The 22,629-nt window shown below is 36.2% G+C and overlaps 1 protein-coding gene across 1 annotated transcript in view; it reads right to left on the bottom strand.

Annotated features, from left to right (window-relative positions):
* The window catches only part of gbe1a (glucan (1,4-alpha-), branching enzyme 1a), a 255,017-nt gene that overhangs the window by 92,592 nt on the left and 139,796 nt on the right, over positions 1-22,629 (bottom strand). The window contains exons 8-10 of the mRNA XM_021479344.3: positions 19,321-19,436; positions 14,088-14,215; positions 10,125-10,223 (exon numbers count right to left, since the gene is read on the bottom strand). Coding sequence (XP_021335019.2) covers positions 10,125-10,223; positions 14,088-14,215; positions 19,321-19,436 — 343 coding nt within the window. The remainder of the gene's footprint in view (positions 1-10,124; positions 10,224-14,087; positions 14,216-19,320; positions 19,437-22,629) is intronic.

Genomic DNA, 22,629 nt, shown 5'->3' with positions numbered 1-22,629 from the left:
TTTCTCTAAAGTTTCTTATAGTAAGTTCATGATAAGAAATGGAATAACATCATGAATTAAAAATAATAATAAAAAATAATAAATAATAAAAAATATTGAAAAATAAACAAGACTTCTGGACTCTTTTTTAGTCCCCGTGTGAGCACTAAATTCCTGACACATCATGCAGGGGACAAACTACTGCTGTGCCACGGCTCTGAATATGACCATTCCATTAAAGCCTATAAAATGAAATGTTATTGCTAAAGATGCAGAAAAGAGAGAGACAGAAGAGAAGAGAAAATCAAATGAGTTTTTAATCACTGCACACTGCCAACTGAGTCTCCCTGCTGTCATCTGCAGCTGTAATTCCTTACTTGTCCAGTAGAGGGAAGAATGAGTACATACACTTCAGGCAAAATCTAAGGACAGCTGTGATGACAACTCCAAAAAACAGGCATGGTTTAAATATTAAGAAATGAAACATAGAAGATGGTCGATTTTAAATCTGGACATCTTTCAATGCTCTACTGGGGAAATAAATGAGAATGAGAAAGTCCCCCTGTCATTGTTTTATCCATTTAAACTTGATCAGATTAACATTTGAATGTAGCCTACATTAATATTTAAATAGATTGAGATTTTTCTATGCCTTAAAAAACACTATGCCACTGCCTCATTTAGTATAGGTAAAACCAGAAATCAGGAAGTCAGTAGAGATACTAATAAGAAAAGTCCCATGCCAAGCTGACAGGATTGGTTACATGTTTGTGATGAAAGAAAACAAGATGTTTCAAACCACATTTTTGAGTCGGTCTTTTTTCCAATGGTATGGCTGCAGATATGCAATCTCAGACATTCAGTCTCTGACACATGCACCCAAAAAAGCTAGTAACATCACTCTAAGTAGTAGGTTAGGTTAGGTGTGAGGTGTGAGGTTAGGTTTACACATTTCAAGCTTTGCAGCAGTCTCAGGTTGCATCTCCACCCGGTCTGCAGCCAGACCCTTCTGGCAGAGAGTCAATTTGCAACTCATTCAGCATGTCTGCTTTTTCCTTTGGATTTATGTAGTACAGGGGGGTCCATATTTTAGCTCCAACTTCCTTTAACACACTTCCCTGTAAGTTTCTAGTATACCTAGAAAGAGCTTGATTAACTGGTTCAGGTGTGTTTAATTCAGGTTGGAAAAAATGTGCAAGACACCAGCCTTCCAGGACCGAGTTTGGACACCCCTGATATAGTAGAACAATTGTTTCACAAAACTAAAGTCAGATCAATCTGTTTAATTCCAACCCCAATTAGAAACAAGCTAATCAAGCTCTTATAGGCTTTCTAGAAACATCCTTACAGGTGTGTTGAGGCAAGTTGGAGCTAAAATCTGCTGGACACGGGCCTTTCAGGACTGAGTTTGGACACCCCTGATTTACAGTATTATCATGGCATATGGGTAGGGCCAGACAGAACCTGCAGACATTTTTTTTTTGCTATTTCTGCAGAGAATTTTGAAAAAATCTGCAAATTTATGCTGAATGATTTTGGGAGTATCATAACTAAAAACTTCATGTATAAAACAAAAAAAATAATACATTTTTAACTTTTATTTAATGTTTACAATGCAACTTTTATTTGATCCACTTATTTGGTAAACAAAGTAAGTCTCTCATATAATATATCTATTAAAAGATGGAAAATATTACTTTTCAAACTATATCAGGGAAGTATCTCCACACCACCACCAGTGTGCAGCATCCACCTGTATGATGTGACGGCATCTACAGGATAATGGCGCCAGTGCGCTTCCCACACATCAGCTATTAGTGGAGTGGACAGACAGTGATAGAGCCAACTTGGTGGATGGGGATAATTGGAAAGTCATGTTAGTTTAGGGCTGATGCAGGGAATTTGGCCAGGACACCGGGGTTACATCCCTACTCTCTATTAGAAGTGCTATGGGATTATTAATAACCAGAGGGAGTCGGGACCTCGGATTAGGTCTCATCCAAAAGAATGACAATACTGTGTCCCCATCACTATACTGGGGCATTAGGACTCACACAGACCGTAGGTTGAGCACCTCCTGCTGCCCTCTCTAACATAATTTCCGACAGCAACCTGGTTTTCTCATGTGGTCTCCCATGACCAGGCATAGCCTTTTTACCTTTAGTGCGTAACTGTGGCATTTCACAATGAAGCATGCAGCAAAAACCTAGGAAACGACATCTTTTTATTTCCTGTATAACTGATTCAGTCTAATTTTGTTTAAAATCAAATGGTAAAAACAGAATTGTGAATCGAATCATGAGTTTATCTCTTCTCTACTCAAATGGCCATCCAAGTCATGGCACCTACTGTATGTCACTTATCATATTTACTCCCAATGCTTTGAGTGGGATTGAGACAGCTTGTACCAACCCTTATCTATCCCCTAACTCAGGGGTTCCCAAACTTTTCAGCCCGCGACCCCCAAAATAACAATGCCAGTGACTCGTGACCCCCAATATCCTCTGAGGTGGTTATAAATACAGAAACCTTGCATGCAATGACGCAGACACACCAATTAAATTTGTGTCAGTGCTTTAAATGTGCCAGAAAGTATAACCTGATGTTATAAAATCAAAATGCATCTGACGCTATTGCTGTCTTTAATGTAATGTAATTACCCCAGGGGTCGCAATCCAATAGAACTAGAAACTATAAGCTACTATAGTAACTATATAGTATATAGTAACTATAAACAACTATTTTTATTTTCAGTATAGTTATGGATAAAATATGTTAATTCTTATGGTTTAATAAAAATAAATAAATAGATTTTTGGAAATCACCAGGGGACCCCCCTTCATTGCCCCACGGCCCCTCGGGGGGTCCCGACCCCCACTTTGAGAACCACTGCCCTAACTAACTACCCCTACTTCCTATTACACTTATTTACTCACATTCCTGTTTGGGTCATGGCACCAACAAAACCTCATTGGTTCTACACATCCTGCTTCAAGTTGGATTCAAACTGGAATATTCAGCAAAAGACCTAACAAGCACACTAGAGAACAAAGACTATACTATACACCCTTAATAACACTCTTTGTGAGACAAGGTTAGTGGGGTTTACCTGTACAATTCTTTCTTACTATAGATGTCCTCCATAACAGTGGTACAAAATATCTACTTCTCTCACATCGTATGTTTACAATAATTCCACATCTCATGCAATCCTCTATTTAACCAAACAAACAGAAATTGCACATGCCCAAACCGTAGACTTAATTACGGCAAACACAGCTCCCCCGCAATCACACACAATCAGCGTGCGGCACAGTTCAGTCTGATGGGAAGAGAAAACAAGTTATCTGCTTTAGTGATCATCAGCCCAACCTCCCCTTCTCTCCATCTTCAACTGCCTCCCACTTTTCCTCCTCTTTAGACCACAGGAAGAGAAGTAAAAGTATATGGATACATAATTCATCCACCGGAGGCTAAGCTAAAACTCTAATGAGGAAGCCAAAACCAGACTGACTTCCCCATCACAATTATGCATTATGAGCTTTAATTGTTCCTCTTGAGAGCAGACGAGCATGAGGGGTGGGGTGTTGACGTGGGGGTGGGGGTAATGGAAAAGTATTAGATAATTCGAGTTAATTTGCTTAAGCAAATTAATCAAATCAACAGCCACATGGAGCTCAGCACCAGGATATGAATTAAACAAATAAGGGTTGTGGAGTGCTTTTAGCCAGAGAGGCCAGAAGGATATTAATCTGTTTTTCTAGTGGCACTGCTGGTAATTACAAGCGATGGCCTTATTTGACCTTTTTCTTCCACAACACACACGAATTTGCTCGTACACACATGTAAATAAACAATCACAGATAAAGGTTCGAGCTCATGATGGATTCAAATATTCTCACAAATATCCATATTACAGTAGGTGTTTATGTAGTAATACAGTGCGAAACAGTTAGTTTAAAAAGGTTGTGTCAACAGGTTGTGGTATATTGTTTCTAAATGTTTAGTTCTCAAGTTGAAACATAGCTTCTCTCATTTTCAAATATATATCACAACCTCAGCTTAACAGAATGCAGTGCAACAAAATCAAACCTGTCATTGCAGTAAGTTAAAAAAATGTATTTCAAATCCTATAGTCCAATTTTATACACCGCAGACTAGACAAAACGTATATAACATGAAACAACCTGAAATAAGAAAACAAAATATTGCACAAAACACAACATGGACAAAACAAAACAAACAACTCAACACAATGCAGTACAATGCAACTAAAACTAAATCAAAATGCTAAAATGTACAAATCTGTTACAGTAACAAAGACTAAACTTAATTTTGCAATATTGTAAAAGTCACATTGCAATAAAACTAAACAATTTAACAAAATAAAAAAACAAAACCCACCAATGCAGTTAATTAAAAATAAAATTAAATCTTTATAAACAAATATAATGTAATATAATATATATGTTTCATACAATACAAACTATAAAAATAAAATACAAGAACAAAACAAACAATCAACATAACAAATCTTAACTCAACACAGCACTACTCAACCAAAACTAAACTAAGAAAAAAACAAAAACAAAGTCTAAACTCAACAACAAAAAAGAAAAGAAAAAGCAAAAAAAAAAAAAAAACATGATATGTGCTAATATAATTCAAAAATATAAGTAGTAGTTAAGACTTTACAAATTTTCAAGACTAAAAAAAAAAAAAAAACACCTCAACAACATCTAAAAAACCAAAGCCAAAACCATCAACAACAAATTGAGAATCAAAGTCCCTTTATGGCAAGTCATTTCACTAGACGGTCATCTTTAAAATGCCTCTCGGGCAGTACGCTCAGGAATTCTGTCTGAATGAGGAAACATCAAATTCTCCAAAACTGTTTGCCAAGCTTACGATTACATTACATATTTGCAACCACCAAACAAATTAAACAACAACTGTCTCATGAGTTTCGTTTGTTCAAATCAAACAAAATCTGCATATTTTTAGGTTGCCCAAGCTAATGTGCATGCTTCATTTATGCCTGTGTTAAACATTATCATCCTGTGAATATTGATCGACTGATCGCGTGGTTCTGCTGAAGTAATCCACAACTTGTTCTTGATGGGGAATCTACTCTACTACTAGTTGCTGTCATATGATCTGCATTTGACAGAACGGACAGTACTTTGCATTCCTTTTATACAGATTACAAAACCAAAAACCTTGGTTCACTTAAAAGCACAGATATAACACTTTATTTGGATATATTTCATATGTCTGTGAAGCAAATATTCGGTGAGATTCCGTTGCGTTTGTTGACCACCAAATTGTCGTAAAAGCACACATCTGTTCCGAGCTTTTCCCCCAGAGAAACATCAGTCTATATCGATCGCTGATCTTATACTAATATGTATGCAGGGCTTCTTTCCCCATTTTCACCATTCAAAACTTTACGAGTGACATGTCTTGTGTATTCTAGTCTTAAGTCTTTGTTAGAATGTAGAAAAACTCAAGAACTCTCAAAACAAGCTTGATTTCAACAAAACAAAACAATTTAAAAAGCAAAGCAAAACAAAACAAAACAAAACATCTTCGATGCAAAAAACAACTTGATGGATTATAAAGTGAGTTTGGCATGCTGCCGGGGAGAGAACCCGAAGCTTTTGAGATCTTCGAGCCCTGGGCTCCGTCCTCCGTCCTCATGTTCAATTTATTTAGGTTGCATGTTTTTGGTTGCATGGAAGGAAACAGGAAAAACTGGGGAAAACCCAACTGAGCATGGGGAGAACGAGCAAACTCCACACAGAAATGTCAACTGGTTTGGTAGGGACTTAAACCAGAGACATTCTTGCTGTGAGGCAACAGTGCTAATCACTGGGCCGCTGTGTTGCCCCTCTTGAAAAGGGGGATGTAGAGGTGGGTAGGGGGGATTCTTTAAGACAAAGATACTGAGATAAGAAAACTGGTTATTTATAGTGAGTTAGGAATCATCTGATTGGTGAATCAACCGTGAGCTGATGTGGGACCAGCTGTGATCAATCATAAGCAAAGGATCCTCCCAAAATTTGTTAATAAATAAACTTAACAAATTGTTGGTTGTTTGTGGAATCACAACAACAGAACAAACAAAACATGCTTGTAGTAAATAAAAACATATAAGATATTACACAAAACCTCAAACTAAAATAACAAACAGAAAACAAAGCAAAACATGCCAAAATGTGGGAATGTGAGTGGTAATGCACACACAAATACTAATATAATTATATGATACACGCCAGTTAAAGCTGACTTCTCCACCCAACAGAGAGCAGCAGACTTTATATCAGCCACACGCCACAGGCCACCAGAAATCCACTCACACTGCGATCTAATCTGCTCTTCAGTTATAACTTCATTTCCATTTCTCTTCTTCAGGAAGTATGACTGAACTCTCGCTCTCCTCAGCGCCCCGCGAATCAAACGGCATCGTTAATAAACCTATTGATTCCACATATTAATGTATTCATCAGCGGATACAGTGAGGGAGAGAGAACAGCTGCTCTCTTTATGGAAATCTCTAAAGATTTCATTAGGCTTTGGGGAGGTTTCATTACAGACTGTGGCCCTCTTCTCCTCCTGTTTCTCTCCACTCTGTTCATCATCTGCATTATCGATTCAGAGCTGCGGACATTTTAATTTCACGAGAGAGCCACGCTCAGCCGACCTCCGTCACAGAGCAGCGCGTTTGTGACACAGAGGAGAGAGACAGAAAGCCAGAAAGAGTTGGAATTTAGTAGTAAATCAGGAAGAAGTTTGCCCTTTTGAACAGCACATTGTGAAAAAGAGAGTTATGGGATAGAGGTGATGTGTGGACATGAATTCCTTTGTCAGAAGCGGGTCACAGACACAGGCTTGCAGTAGTTTGCCAAGAGATTAGAGCAAATTTCAGCCAAAAATGAAAATTCATTCATGCAGGCCCACATGTTGTTCTAAACCCGTATGACTTTCATCAGAAACAAGCAGTTTGGAAACATTGAAGTTGTAGTGGGTGGTATTTTTCTTATGTTCTTATGTTTCTTATGTTCCGCAAACAAAGCTGCTTCTATGCTGCAGTTTAAAACTACCTAAAATGGTTAGGATTACTACTATAGATGCATTCTGCTGTGACTTTTTGTAAAAACAGTTCATTCCAGGTTGTCCCATTCAGTTCTAGCTCAATCTACTCCTCTGCTATCAATGAGAGTAACATCTTGACTTCTTCTTCTGACCATGTTACATTTCAGATGTCTTTTTCTTGTGATAATATAAAAATGGTTGAGTCATGCGAACCAACAGTACAGCAGTAGATGTGGCTGACTACTTAAAATTGGAGGGTTTGATTTTTCATGTTGTAAATCATGACAATGGCAGTAACAATTCTCTCAGACCAATCAGTGATCAGCATTGTGTATGTATTACATTTTGGTAATGGTATTGCTTGATTGGAACCTCACCTGAGGTGGTACTAAAAAGTACCAGGTACTAGGTAGGGAACGCACTGGAAAAGCCTCTAGAATGAGCTGTACTAAACTGGCAGTGCCATGCAGTGGAAATCACATTAAATGTTTTCAATTATATATATATATATATATATATATATATATATATATATATATATATATATATATATATATATATATATATATATATATATATATATATATATATATATATATATATATACACATATATATTGAATTAAAGTGATCCATGTAAAAGGCAGCATGGTGGCTCAGTGGTTAGCACTATTGCCTCACAGCAAGAATGTCACTGGTTTGTGTCCCAGCTTTTCTGTTCAGTGTGTTCTCCCTGTGTTGGCGTGGGTTTCCTCCGGGTGCTCCAGTGTCCCTCACAGTCCAAAGACATGCAGTGTAGGTGAACTGAATAAACTAAATTGGCCGTAGTGTGTGAATGTGAGAGTGAATGGGTGTTTCCCAGTACTGAACTGTGGCTGGAAAGGCATCCTCTGCGTAAAACAAATGCTGAAATAGTTGGTGGTTCATTCTGCTGTGGCGGCCTCTGATAAATCAGAGACTAAGCTGAAGAAAAACGAATGAATTAAATAATGAATGAAATCTGTAATAGCAAAGCAAAGTTTTCAGCAAATCCTTAAAAATTCCTTCGGAAAAAAAAAAAAAAAAAAAAAAACAAGTTAAAACAAACACAACAACTTCAAAAGTTCACACTTAGCTGATGATTGATTATGAAGTGACAAAATACTAAGTAAAACAAAACAATAAACAAAAACAATAAACAAAACAAAACAAAAGGTTTTGCCTCATATTAAAAAAACACAAAACAAAACTGATGATAATAATGATGAAAAAATAATAATAACGCAAGACAAAGTCTTAACTCACAACAAAATAATAACAAAAACATTAACAGTGCAAAATAAATGAATAAAAATAACACACAAAACAAAACCCCAAATCAGTTCTACCGCATTAACCCCATATTTTGCAATCCAAAAACAAAGCAAAGCAAAACAAAATGAAAAAACTTTGCAAAGACATCTGCCACACTGCAATAATGAACAGAATTATAAAACTTAAGAAATAAATAAAATAAAAGACAAAATACAACACAAGCAAATACAACCTTAAAATAAAACTTCTGCTCTACCAAACATATTCAACTCAAACAACTGAAACCAAACAAGAAGAAAAATTAACATCTCAAATAAAAATAAAAGAAGAAACTAAAATCAAAATCAATGCGATGAAAAAAACTGTAAATATTGTTTCAGTCAAGACTAAAATCAAAGAACAAAATACAAAACAAACAATACAGCACAAAAATTAGTACCTTGGGCTTAACTACTAGCAGGAACAAATTAGTACCTTGGGCTTAATTACATGAACAACATGAACAAAATAATAATAATAATAATAATAATAATAATAATAATAATAATAATAATAATAATAATAATAATAATAATAATACAAATAATACTAATATTACTACTACTACTACTACTACTAATAATAATAATAATAATAATAATAACAATAATAATAAAATATTAATAATAAAAAAAAAAAGCTAAACACAAACAAAACCCCAACAATGTAGTCACTGGCATCAGAAGACCTGGAATTTATGAAAGATATGATCCAGTGTGTGACTGTGTTGTTTGGACAAAGCAGCAAATACAGTATATATTGCTCAAACGATAGATAGTCACACAGCTTTCAAAAACAAATGAGGATAAGCAAACGATGACAGGATTGTCATTTTGGCTTTAACTGTTCCTTTAAAACTGTAAACAAGGATACGCTTGATATTCTGTGCTCAGCTAAAAGGCAAAATAATTTGCAAGTCTCCTTTTTTTGTATGATTGAATGCGATTTGTTTCACTTGTTTTCAATTATTTTTCAGGGTTGCGTTCTGGTTTGGTGCCAAGCGTGAAAATTCCGTCTTTCCTATGCAAGACTTGAAAGTGATTAGAGTTTTTGGAAGTCATGTTGAATAAGCCTGAAGAACAAGAAGTGTGTGTGTGTGTGTGTGTGTGTGTGTGTGTGTGTGTGTGTGTGTGTGTGTGTGTGTGTGCGTGTGTGTGTGTGTGTGTGTGTGTACGAAAGGGGAGAGACAAAACAAGCAAAACATTCACACAAACACCAAGGCTTTTATAATAGAGAGATAGAGACGGGATATCAATATACAAACCTTTCAATGCCATTCAGAAGGCTGCCAAAAAAAGACGAATGAAAGATGGACAAAGTGGGACTGAAATAGAACCCCGACAGAAAAAAAGAGGATGCTGCTATCTAAACAGCCCATGCCAGATCTCAGATTACACCCTGAACCCACGAAGCAAACTCAATCAATACTCTTCCTTTTGTCATTTTAAAAAGGCACTGCCATGCAAAAACCTGGCTGGAATTAAAGCGGAAATGCCCACGCTGATACATGCGCAGATAGAGCCGTGCCAGCGAGGAGATTTGGATGCGAGACAGAGGCAGCAGAGAGACTACAAATACGCAGCTTCATAAAAAGAGATGACCTCAAAACGGTGAACTGCAAACATCAAACAACATCATTTGCACAGAACCAAACACAAAGGAGCAACATCTGTGTTGGGAGAGAGGGAGGGAGGGAAATCACGGGAGATGGGAGCTCACCTGGATCCATTTGTCTGGCACGGCCATGGTCAGACGATAATCAAAGCCCAGTCCTCCCTCTTCAATGGCCCTGCACAGGCCTGGCATCCCTGATACATCCTACACAAAAATCCATGAGGAAATGGAGAGTGGGGGGAAAATGTGTGAGAATGTGGATTCCCTTCTGGAATGATACGGATTAAGCAGAGATTTGGAACATGAAAGTTGGATTTTAGCTGGTCTACAGCTAGTTAGTAGCCGGGTTTCTATTACCCTTCAAATTGTATCAGATGAAAATATCCCTGACTCTGTAATTCAAAGAACTATAAACTAAAACTGCATATATATATATATATATATATATATATATATATATATATATATATATATATATATATATATATAYACATATATATATATATATATACATATATATATATATATATATATATATATATATATATATATATATATATATATATATATATATATATATATATATATATATATATATATATATATATATATATATATATATATATATATATAGAAGGGCATCAGTCAGAATTATTAGCCCCCCTGAATAATTATACCCCTTTTTATCCCCCCAACTTCTGTTTTACAGAAAGAAGATTTTTTTTTCTACACATTTCTAAACCTAATAGTTTAATAACTCATTTCTAATAACTTATTAATTTTATCTTTGCCATGATGACAGTAATTAATATTTTACTAGATATTTTTCAAGACACTTCTATACAGCTTAAAGTGACATTTAAAAGCTTGACTACATTAATTAGGTTAACTAGGCAGGTTAGAGTAATTAGGCAAGCTATTGTTTAATGATAGTTTGTTCTGTAGACAATGGCTTAAAAGGGCTTATAATTTTGACCCTAAAATAGTTCATAATAAATTTAAAACTTTTATTCTAGTCTAAATAAAACAAATAGAACTTTCTCCTGAAGAAAAAAAATATTATCAGACATACTGTGAAAATTTTCTTGCTCTGTTAAACATCATTTGGGAAATATTTAAAGAACAAAAAAATTCAGGGCGATGGGGGGTTGGGGGGTTGGGGGAGTGGGGCTTATAATTCTGACTTCAACTGTATATTCGTTCATTCATTTTCTTGTCGGCTTAGTCCCTTTATTAAAATTATTAAATTTAATAATATTTAAAGAAACGGCTGAGCTATAGTTTTCATATTCTTCACAAGAATATACAGAATCTGTTGTCATCAGTTTTGGACATTAGACATTAGAGGAAAAAATGTGTCACACAGAATCCTTAAATGCTGTCACTTCAAAAAAGCTTTTTTTTTTTTTAATCACTCATCACAATAAATTTTGCCAGAGTTTTTGCAAATGTGTAATGGAAAACAGGCAATTGCGAAAAACTAACAAACCAGCATGCCAGACTGTAGCAACTTGAAGGCATAATTCATTTTAAAAAATGTCACATGGAAAGCAAAAACATTGATTATCGCTTTAACTTATTATTAGAACATACTGTAGAGTTTTGGAAAGGATAACAGCCAGAAAACACATATCTCATGTGAATTTGTGGTTATCTCTTTTTTAGGATTTGAATTTTTTTAGGATTGAAGAAGTAATGAAGAATATACTAATGAAATATTTATTTATTTATTTATTTATTTATTTATTTAGACTAAGTAACTAACTAACTAACTAACTAACTAAATACATAATTTATCACAAATAAATAAATGATAAATACATTATGTATCATAAATAAACTACTAAACAAATATACATTGCGTGCAATACTAGAAATAACTAGAAATAACAAATTTTCAATTTAAGAAATAACTGTAAAACAGAAAGAAAAACTTGGTTCAAATGTTTGGGCCATATTATCTGGTATCATTGTGTCCTGTGACAGGGAGAAACTGAACTGGGTAAGAGTAGAAAATGTAATTACTAGCTGTTAAAGGCATAATTTGATCTAACATAAAAAAAGAATAAATAAATAAATAAACTCCTTTCACCTTCAAGTGGTTCCAAACCTTTATGAATTTCTTTATTGTGTTAAACACTAAAGAAGAATTTTTTTTCAGACAGGTTTTAAACAACCTGAAACCTGTAACCATTTACATCCATCCCAGCAAGCACAGGATGTCAACATAAAGTCAGGTTAACATTGTACACTAACGTTGTTGCATTTTGTTTAAAATTGAAAATCGGGTTGGTGCCAGAACCTGATGTCATTGTCAAAACATTCTACCTAAAATCAACCAAATCTCAACGTCTAATTATGTTACAGCTTGGCATTGGGGGCGTTACCACCACAGTGTGTATCAGAATTTAGATTTTGGTTGCCATAACTGACAAATGAATGTCAGTATTTGACATCAATATGATGTCGGTTAAAGATGTTGGCTCGAAGTTGGATGTTGGTCACTTTACAACACAACGTAAAATCAACCAAATATCAACTTCTAATGATGTTACAGCTTGACATTTTGTGGACATCAATATGATGTTGGCTCAACTTTGAGTTTCGATTACTTACCAACACAACCTAAAATCAACCAAATATCAATGTCATTTGACATCGTTATTGCACGTCAAAATAACGTTGTCCTTAGACACTGACATTGCATTTTAATCACCTGAAGTCACAATCTAAATCTAACCAAATATTAACATCTTATGATGTTGTGTGCCTGATGGGATAGTAAGAAAAAAATACTATGGAAGTCAATGGTTACTTGTTTACACACTCTTTTTAAAAAAAATATATTCTTTTGTGTTTAACAGAAGAAAGTAAAACTGACAGGCTTGCACAATTGAAGGGTTAGTGAAAAATGTGTACATTTACTCTGTTGGACTATTCAATGATGATCTGCCATGTGAGATCACATACTGTGTGCATGTTTTAAGTTTGGCAGAAAGAATTCTGTGAAGAGTCCCCTAATGTGTATGATTAGTATTTTATAATCGGTTTAAAAATTCCTGTATAGTCTGAGCCCAGTTTAAAGCAGATGTCATGACTTCAGTGGATAAAGATTTTAAATCACACAAAGCTAGCTAATTATAATCTTAGGCTATTTTCGACAACTTTCAACTGGAATTTTGAATAAAAGAGAAAAGGATAGAAACCTACACTTAAAACTAAATTTAGAGTCAAGTTTGGCAGGTAAGTTCTATTCAGATCTGATCATGATCTGTCAGATTTCCCTTTCATCTGCCACACTGGTAGCTTTAAAGGTTATAAAAAACATAGAGGGTAAAAACAGTCATTCAGAATTTTCTTGTATATCATCCCTTCAAAGTAAATTAAGGAGCTGCTTTCTCACATGCAAAATGTCTGACACCCCGACACAAAAAGTGTCATATGTCTGGAAAGTGAGAAATGTTGATTACCAAGAGCTTTTGAGTAAAAAAAAAAAAAAACTGATTCAGAAAATGTTTTTTTCTGCAGTGAGAGGTTTTGGGATTGAATAAATGTCTGGGAAGAATTTTACCTGGTTTGTGGCAACCTTTGAGATACACATTCCTGCTGTGTTCAGGGATGCAGTTGCACTCTTCTACTTTTCCATTCATTCTGTACTTTTGATTAATCGCATTGGCAGATGGGCAAATTAAAGCAATTTGAAAAACGCCTGCTTCTATTACAACCTGCCCGTGGGTCATACCAGACTGCTGAAGAAGAGAGCGTGGCACGGATCCATACAGCGCCTGGCCCTGAAAATCTCTCCTGTTCTTTTTCTTGAATCTTTTGGCCTTAATCACCCAATTATCACCCTGATCCATTAACCACAGCGTTGAGCTCCTTCCTCTCAGGAGCTAAGCTTTAAATAAACGCACCGGCACAGAGCAGGAGAATAGAGAAGAATGAAATGAATTTTCCACTCTGGAGTCAGAAAAAGGTAATAGGGGCTGTAATTGGTGGGAAAGAGGTACGAGCATGAGAAATTATACCTTTTTGTGATGAAAGTACAGCGGGCAGGTACATTCTCACCTCCGCTACAGTGATGCATTGTGGGTAGAGCCTGTGCAGGATGTGATTGGCCAGCATTAGGTAAATGAGTGCGTTTTCATCCACTTGCATGCCAAAGTACTCGCTGTAGTTCCCCGAAAATGATGTGTCTGGACAAAACAAGGGCATTTGACTGTAATTCAGAGGAAAATCTCCAAAGAGACACTGATTAATAATCATAAAGTCATAAGTGAACCATTTCACTGTAAAATGTACAGAGCGGCCAAGGTCTCTCATAATTTATGATGGTGGTCTAAGAGGGTCCTTCAAATCTGTTCATGCAGTTTGTACTTTTCTTGCATATTCAATGATTCAGAGCTTTAATAATGCTGTAGAAATGGCACAGTTAGCACGACTTGCTCTACACAAATCTGGATCCAAACTTTGATGTATAGATTAACTTATACAGACTCGTTCTCTCTTGAAATCAATGTAGGCACTTTTTTTATGGTGGCCGAGAGAGTTTAACGTGCTGCAATTTAAGAAAACACAGAAAAAAAAAAAGAAAAAAAAGACATCAGCAAATTGAGAAAAGATGTTCATCATACGTGCTGAAAAACCTCACAATGAATACATAAAAAAAAACATGCTGCATTTTCTTCCAACGCAAACAGATTAATAAAACGTGATGCATTTTCTCCCAACGCAAACAAGTTACAAAAACATACTGCATTTTCTCACAACCCAGGAAGCACACAATGTCATAACATGTTAATATTAGGTTAGATTATGATGGTGTCAAGTGTCCAAAATTTAATGTCTAGCCAGCATCTAAGGACAAAGTTATTTTGACATCCAATAGCGATGTCAAATGACGTTGATATTTGATTGATTTTAGGTTGGATGTTGGACATTAATGTCAGCCTGACGTTGGGTTTTGATGTCAACCTGATTTTCATTTTCAAACATGTGCAAAGTCCCACGATGTTGGGGTATACAACGTCAATCTGACATTCTGTGCCTGCTGGGAACACTTGCAAAAAGAATGGAATACAACAGAATTGTTTGAAGGGGTCCCTTAAAATGTGACAGATGCTGCAGTGCCATGACTATGGCTCAGTAAAGTTGTAGGTTATCTTTGAAAGGTGTTTTTTGTTTGTTTATTTTAACATTCTGATTTCCTTGTCTTTTGTATTTCATTAACCTAAATAACCACAACCTAAATAGTTGGGTCTGTCATGTTTTAGGGTCCCCTTCAATTATTTCCATTTTTTCATAAATTATATAAACATTTTTACCTGAACTACAGTTGAAGTCAGAAATATTAGCGCCCTTTTTACCCCCCCCCCCCCCCCCCAACTTCTGTTTAACAGAAAGAAGATTTTTTTTCTACACATTTCTAAACCTAATAGTTTAATAACTCATTTCTAATAACTTATTAATTTTATCTTTGCCATGATGACAGTAAATAATTTTTGACTAGATATTTTTCAAGACACTTCTATACAGCTTAAAGTGACATTTAAAGACTTAACTAAGTTAATTAGGTTAAATAAGCAGGTTAGGGTAATAAGGCAAGTTATTTGATAACGATGGTTTGTTCTGTAGACAATCGAGAAAAAAAATTGCTTAAAAGGGCTAATAATTTTGACCTTAAAATGGTTTTTAAAAAATGTAAAACTGCTTTTACTCTAGCTAAAATAAAACAAATAAGACTTTCTCCAGAAGAAAAAATATTATCAGACGTACTGTGAAAATTTCCTTGCTCTGTTAAACATCATTTGGGAAATATCCAGTGCTATTTAAAAGTGTTAAAGTGTTTTTGTAATCGGTTCCTATTGTGAGAAAATGCAGCACTTTTTTTTTTTTTTTGCTTTGCATTTTTTTAAAAATCTGTTTGCTTTGTGAGGATATTTAGCATGTATGCTGTCAAAGGCATGTTATGTAATTTCAAGTGTTTTTATTAATTGCAGCATGTTAAGCTCTCTCGACGACTGTACTTTTTAGTTTCATCTGTAGTTTATTTTTATCCACTTTTTGGAAAATTTCTATTTTATTATGCATCAATTAATCAGTTTAGTGCATTTAATGCTGATGTAAGAAGAATTTGTATCCGTTTTTCGCAAATGCATTCTTCAGAGATGGGGAGGGAAACAGAAATAAAATTCTAAAATACAGATTTTCCTAAATTATAAAACCAGCTAATCATCTTAGAATTCACAATACATGATTTTCATAATTGAAGTATTGATGTTGTTCTCACACTGCATGACTATTTAGGGTAATGTTCAGTTGCTGTTGTGTTTATACTGCATGGTAGATCTGTGATAGGAGGATACACACTGTAGGACTAAAAACTATTGCTGACAACGTTTTCTGACTCACAAATCCATGCAAGAATTGATAAGATCACTCAAGATCATGTGCAAGACTGGAAATGGTGCAATAAACATTTTAAATATTTATTTCAAATGGTCAGTGTGCTCACAATGATTTTACAGTAAAAGGGCAAAAAGAAAAAAGATTATGGAGGAGGAAATATTCGGGGAGCTGCAGGGCTGTTTAAAGAAAGAAAAAACAGGTGAAGGTCAATAAATAATTCTGAAATGTGCTGCTGCTGTGGCTTAGCAAGCAAATGGTTATTTGAGTCTGTTAATGTTAATGTAAACTTATTGATTGTGATATTGTAATCTATAACTCCTCCCCGAACTGACTCATCTGTATCCTGCTCTCTCATTGGTTGTTGGTCATCGCTGATGTGTTTTTCAGTCAGATTTCATTCACACAGCATGTTTTTGAATCATGAAATTACACAGGTGTCAGCGACACGCCAGCCATTCACACTGTGCAATTGATGCTCAAGTGAATGAGCATCAATTTGCCCCTGAATTTGGTCTTTTGTCTGCGATTTCCCAAAATCTGTATGCACGCGAAAATCAGGGCTAAAATTGTGAACTAGGCAATAGACTAGTTTCAACTAATTTAAACTAGAAATTCCTGTAAAAATTACGCTAAAGTGGAGAGAAAATTTGTGGAGAATAAAAGAAAATGATGGCAGTGTGTTTGATTCAGATCTGTTCTTGCTTTTTGTCAGATTTCCCATTTCATCTGCCACACTTGGAGCTTTTTAGGTAAAAAAAAAAATGTAGGGGTTGAAAACAGTAATTCAGAGTGTTCTTGAACATCATCCCTCCAAAGCGAATTGAAGAGCTGCTTTCTTATATGCAAAATGTCTGGCACTCAGAGGTGAAGTGTCAGTTGGTTGGAATGTGAGAAATGGTGATTTCCAAGAGCTTTTGAGGAAGAACAAAAACGATTTAAAAAAAGGCTTTTTCTGCATTGAGAGGCCTTTGGATTGAGTTAATGTATGTAAAACAATGTTGGCTGACCTTGCATCAATGTATATTGTTCTTAAGAAAATAAACAACAGATAAGTAGCAATTATTACGAGTTTACACATGCGTGATTTTCAAAGTCATGTTGATTTTACACAGCATGGCAATTTGAGGTAGGGTTCAGTTTCTGCTTTGTTCACACTGCATAATGGATCAATGACAGGATGATACTCACTGCATGGCTATAACAGAAACAATCACAGACAACTTTCTCTCTTTCAAAAATGCCATGTGAAGTGATAAGGAAATAAAATGTAAGATCAGAGTTAAGTCAATAAATAATTTTGCAATGTATGGTAAATGTTTCTGTTTATTGCTATTGTCAAGCTTATTTATTCTGATATTGTGGTCTATAACTCCTCCCTGCTGCCCTGTATCTTACTCTCTGATTGGCTGTAAGTTATTGACGATGTGTTTTTTCAGTCAAAACACTTTCACACAGCATAGTTTTCTCTGATCGCAACTTTTTCATACTGCAATATTGGCAATATTGAACGGTCACAGATTTGCCTCAGATTTCCGGCATTTGTCTGTGATTTTGCAAAAATTGTACATCATCAAAAATCAAAGAACATGGTATAAAAAGCTTAATGCTTCAACTAGATCTTCAATCAACCTTATCCTAAACATGCCGAAGTGTTAAAAAATATTCAAAATTTACCTTGTTTTTACAAGACTTTGAGCTCTTTACATTGGACAAAATGCTGTATTTAAATGATTTAGAGGGATGTCCAAAAACCTATGGATAGTCAAAGGTTTTGGACATCCCTTCAAATCATTTAAATGAGGAGTTCAAATCACTTCCATGACTAAAAATGCATAAAACTACTCATACATGCTACTTCCACAAACATTTGTTAAGGAACAGAGCTGTTGGAAATCAGTTGCAGCGTTGTGATTAAGTTGCCTCCTGTGCAGTATGACCATTTGTGAAATTTCCTCACTACTAGATATTCTATGACCAGCTTTCAGTGGTTTTGTAAATCAGAGTGGGGCATGCTGAGGAGCACAGTGTGCAACTTTCTGCAGAGTCAATATCTACAGACCCCTGAACGTTATGTGACCTTCAACTCAAGAACAGTGCAATACAAAGTGTTTGATACAGTGGTGTAGAGTAAGACTATAGATCATTAAAGATTTGTTTTCTGGAGAGATCAATCACACATCTCTATCTGGGAATTTGATGGAAATAAAGTTTTGTGGAGGATGGTTGTGGAGGGAGGGTGTAAGTGTGAGGAACCCTCCCAGTTCCAACATGACTGTGCACAAAGCAAGGTCTATGGATGAGTGAGTTTGGTGTCGAGGAACTGAACTGGCCTGCTCAGAGACCTGATCCCAACCGGACAGATTACTTTTGGGATGGATTGGAAAGCAAACCAGCCAGGCCATCTCATTTAACATCAGTGCAGTGAATTGATGAACGGTCAAAAAATTTGCCATAAATAAACTTTCTAGAAGCTGTTACACCTTCAAAGGGTGAGCCAACTCTATAATAAACCCTCAGACTAAGACTGGGATGTCATGAAAGTTCATTGCCATTTAAAGCTTTTGCCAATATAGTGTAAATGTTTACAAACCATGTGCTATGGTAATCATGTTTTGAAGTGATATCAGTTTTGTACAATGAACTGTGCAGAAGTGAGCCTCAATTGCTTGATTATCTGCACATTATCATCATGTATGAAAAAGGGAATAACATTTGTTGGTATTTTACTGTCTTCTGAGTTTCTTTTAACCCTAAACATAGAATATTGTATTTTTGAAGCAAAATGGTTGATAGAGGCATATTTAAAATATTCAAATTTAATATTGGAAATAAAGACCAACATATTAAGAAAATGACACATGTGAACACTGTTTGCGAGTGCAGAATAACTCACCAATACCATGATGGTGGTAGAGCATTGAGGTCACACCGTCAAACCTAAAGCCGTCAAAGCGATACTCCTCCATCCACCAGCGCAGGTTGGAGAGCAGGAACCGCAACACCTCCCAACTGTGAGAAACAGATAAAGACATGTTCTTCACAGAATCCACCAAAAACTGACCCTTCTCTGACGAAAAAAAAATAATAATCTAAAAATCAATCAACTTGAACACACTGATGCATACAAATACAACGGCAAAAAAAAAAAAAAAACACTGATGTCAAGACATTATTTTTGTATCCACAATAAAAGTTACCATATTTTCTTATAAAATGTTTGAGTTTAATTTGAACAGTTGTTATTTATTAAAAACTTCTTTAATTAACTGACATCGTTAAAACATATATATTAGCAATGGATTCATTCTCTGAATAAATAGTAGCTGTAACTCAAGGTTGGTTGATTCAGCCCAAAAAGACAGATGGAGGGAGAGAAAGAAAAAGAGATCGAGACAGAGAGACAGGCAGCCGAAGCAGCAGGTTGTGTGGCGGGTGGTGCTGTGATTCCCTGAGGAGAACCATGAACGATGTGTGAATGAGGAGGAGATGAAACCTACTTAAGACTCAAACCATCATTTCATTACAATTGCCTTCTGAGAAGCACCTTCTACTGCTCTTATATGATATTCTTCACCCTTTCCTAATTGTTCAAGTGCTGCATAAGCAGAACTACTATTTAGAATAAGAAAATCCTTGGATGAAAGATCCAATTAATGCATTTAAAAAGTATTATGCATTGTTTTATATGTCACAACATGCTGTTTTCTACAGTAAATGATTGGGTTTCATATTGTTACTGTGCTGCAGCTAAAGAAAACTATGAAATGTCACCTAGAGAATATTTGCTTAGTGTAAAATTAAAAGCAAAAGTTTTTAATATCACAATACTTAAAAAAAACTATGTATCTCATATTTTAAATTGCACGAATAACTATAGAAATATAATAAATAGGAAGCATATCTATCCGCATTATACCGACAGTGTGTATATTTTGAAAGAAATTTCACTTACAAATGAATACATTTCCCAAATAACACCCCCGTGTAGAACAATCGTGTATAACAACTGTCATAAAACAATTTTCTTTATTATTTTACTTTATTTATTTATTTTTTGTCCCTGCTTAAGACTTAATAAAACTGTACATAATAAAACACAACATAATAAAACTGTATTAATCCATTAATGGTTTTTAGTATTTAAGACACAAATTATCCAATTTAAAACTTTTTATTTAATTATTTTAATTAGATATATTTTAAAAATAATAAAATCTCAGAAGTGCATGTTGTAAAATGTTGCTTTTTTAAATGGCTTTTTTGTTTATTTTCATGCCCCAATCTCCCCCTTGCTGACCCCTAGGGGTCCCCAAACCCCAATTTAAAAACTTCTCCCTTGAAAAACACCCCATCAACTACTTAGAAACACATTAATACGTTCCAAACTTTTGCACAGACAGGTACAACTCATATTCATCCTCAGCAAATCTAAAATTCAAGTTTTAGCACATAGAAACCCGGTCAAAAAAAGTAAATGGAATACATCCCCCTGATACACACTGTGAAACCATCACAGTGTAAATAAGCCCAGATATCCCACTAACTTTTTGGATGAGGCCCCCGCATGACTCTCATCCCCTCTCAATCTTTTATTCCTGCAATTAAACTGAGTGCTGAGTTTTCAACAGTGGGCCCTTGAAAGACTCCTGAAAAGAATCTAAGTTCCTCGCTGTCCCCAATCTCGTGCGCATTCAAACATGTGATTAGGTAGAACAGCGGGGATTCAATTCTAACCACGCTATGCTTTTAATTCTTTGATTTTTAACAGTTTCAAGAGTTCACACTTAGCTGATGATTTACAAAGCTTATTTGGCATGCTGTCCCGGGAGAGAGCCCCGAGCTCAAGGGCTCCTCGAGCCCGGGGCTTCCTCCCGTTGGCAGAGCAAGAAGGGAGCCTGAGCTCGGTGGATCTCAGAACTCCCCTGCCGCTGTAGCTAAGGGAACGTAAGGAATTAGACCAGCTTGATTGTTAAGTATGTTGAATGTCTTTGGATGGTGGGAGGAAACCGGAGAGCCCGGGGAAAACCCACGCGGACACGGGAAGGACATACAAACTCCCCACAGAAACACTCACCGGTCCTATCGAACTAGGACCGGCAGTATTCTTGCTGTGTGGTTCACAGTGCTAACCACTGGACCGCCGTGCCGCCCAATTACAGGTAAAGGAGGAGAATAGGGGAGGAGGGGGGTTTCTTCCAAACGAAGATAAAGTGAACTGAAAATTTAGACTATTTATGGTGCCTTAGGGCTCATATGATTGGAAGATTAGTGATTAGCAAATGCGAGACTGGACGTGATAAATCATAAGCACGTGATCCTCTCGAAATTAGTTTATGAATAAACTTCACTTCAAGAGTTCACACTTAGCTGATGATTTACAAAGCTTATTTGGCATGCTGTCCCGGGAGAGAGCCCCGAGCTCAAGGGCTCCTCGAGCCCGGGGCTTCCTCCCGTTGGCAGAGCAAGAAGGGAGCCTGAGCTCGGTGGATCTCAGAACTCCCCAAAATGCAGAAATTAATCGCTCGGGACAGCAGCCGCGTATTCGAAGAAAAAACCCCCCAAAAGGCAGGAAATTTAGAGCTATATCCGGCTGCTGGATATAATAGAAGGAAAGAGGTTAAATGCATGGGCATTAATTAGATAGGATTAATAAGGGTGAAAAGAGGATTCTGATAACTCTTGCTGGAGTTAGAGTTTGAAGGAACCCCTGCGGGGTTCATGGTTTTCGGGGTTAAGAAGAAGGGGAGAATAGGTGGTTTGAAGCAGTGGAAAGAGAACTTTGAGTGAATCTTGTGGGAGTTGGAGCTCTAAGTGACCCCTGCGGGGGCCAGAGTAGAGTGAAGGTATGGAGCAGAGAGTGGAGGAGAGTAGCTCTTACGAAAGATGGAGCTTTGTGAGAGTTTGAGTTTAGAGCGGCCTCTGCGGAGGTTAGAGCTTGAGGGTAGGGTGTAGATAGGAGTGACCTCTGCGGAGGTTAGAGCTTGAGGGTAGGGTGTAGATAGGAGCGACCTCTGCGGAGGTTAGAGCTTGAGGGTAGGGTGTAGATAGGAGCGACCTCTGCGGAGGTTTGAGCTTGAAGGTAGGGTGTAGATAGGAGTGACCTCTGCGGAGGTTTGAGCTTGAGGATAGGGTGTAGATAGGAGCGACCTCTGCGGAGGTTTGAGCTTGAAGGTAGGGTGTATATAGGAGTGACCTCTGCGGA

This window comes from Danio rerio, chromosome 10 (assembly GCF_049306965.1).
Source record: "Danio rerio strain Tuebingen ecotype United States chromosome 10, GRCz12tu, whole genome shotgun sequence".
NCBI lineage: Eukaryota > Metazoa > Chordata > Actinopteri > Cypriniformes > Danionidae > Danio > Danio rerio.
The sequence above is the reverse complement of the archived record's forward strand: the minus strand, read 5'-3'. Positions and strand labels throughout refer to the sequence as shown.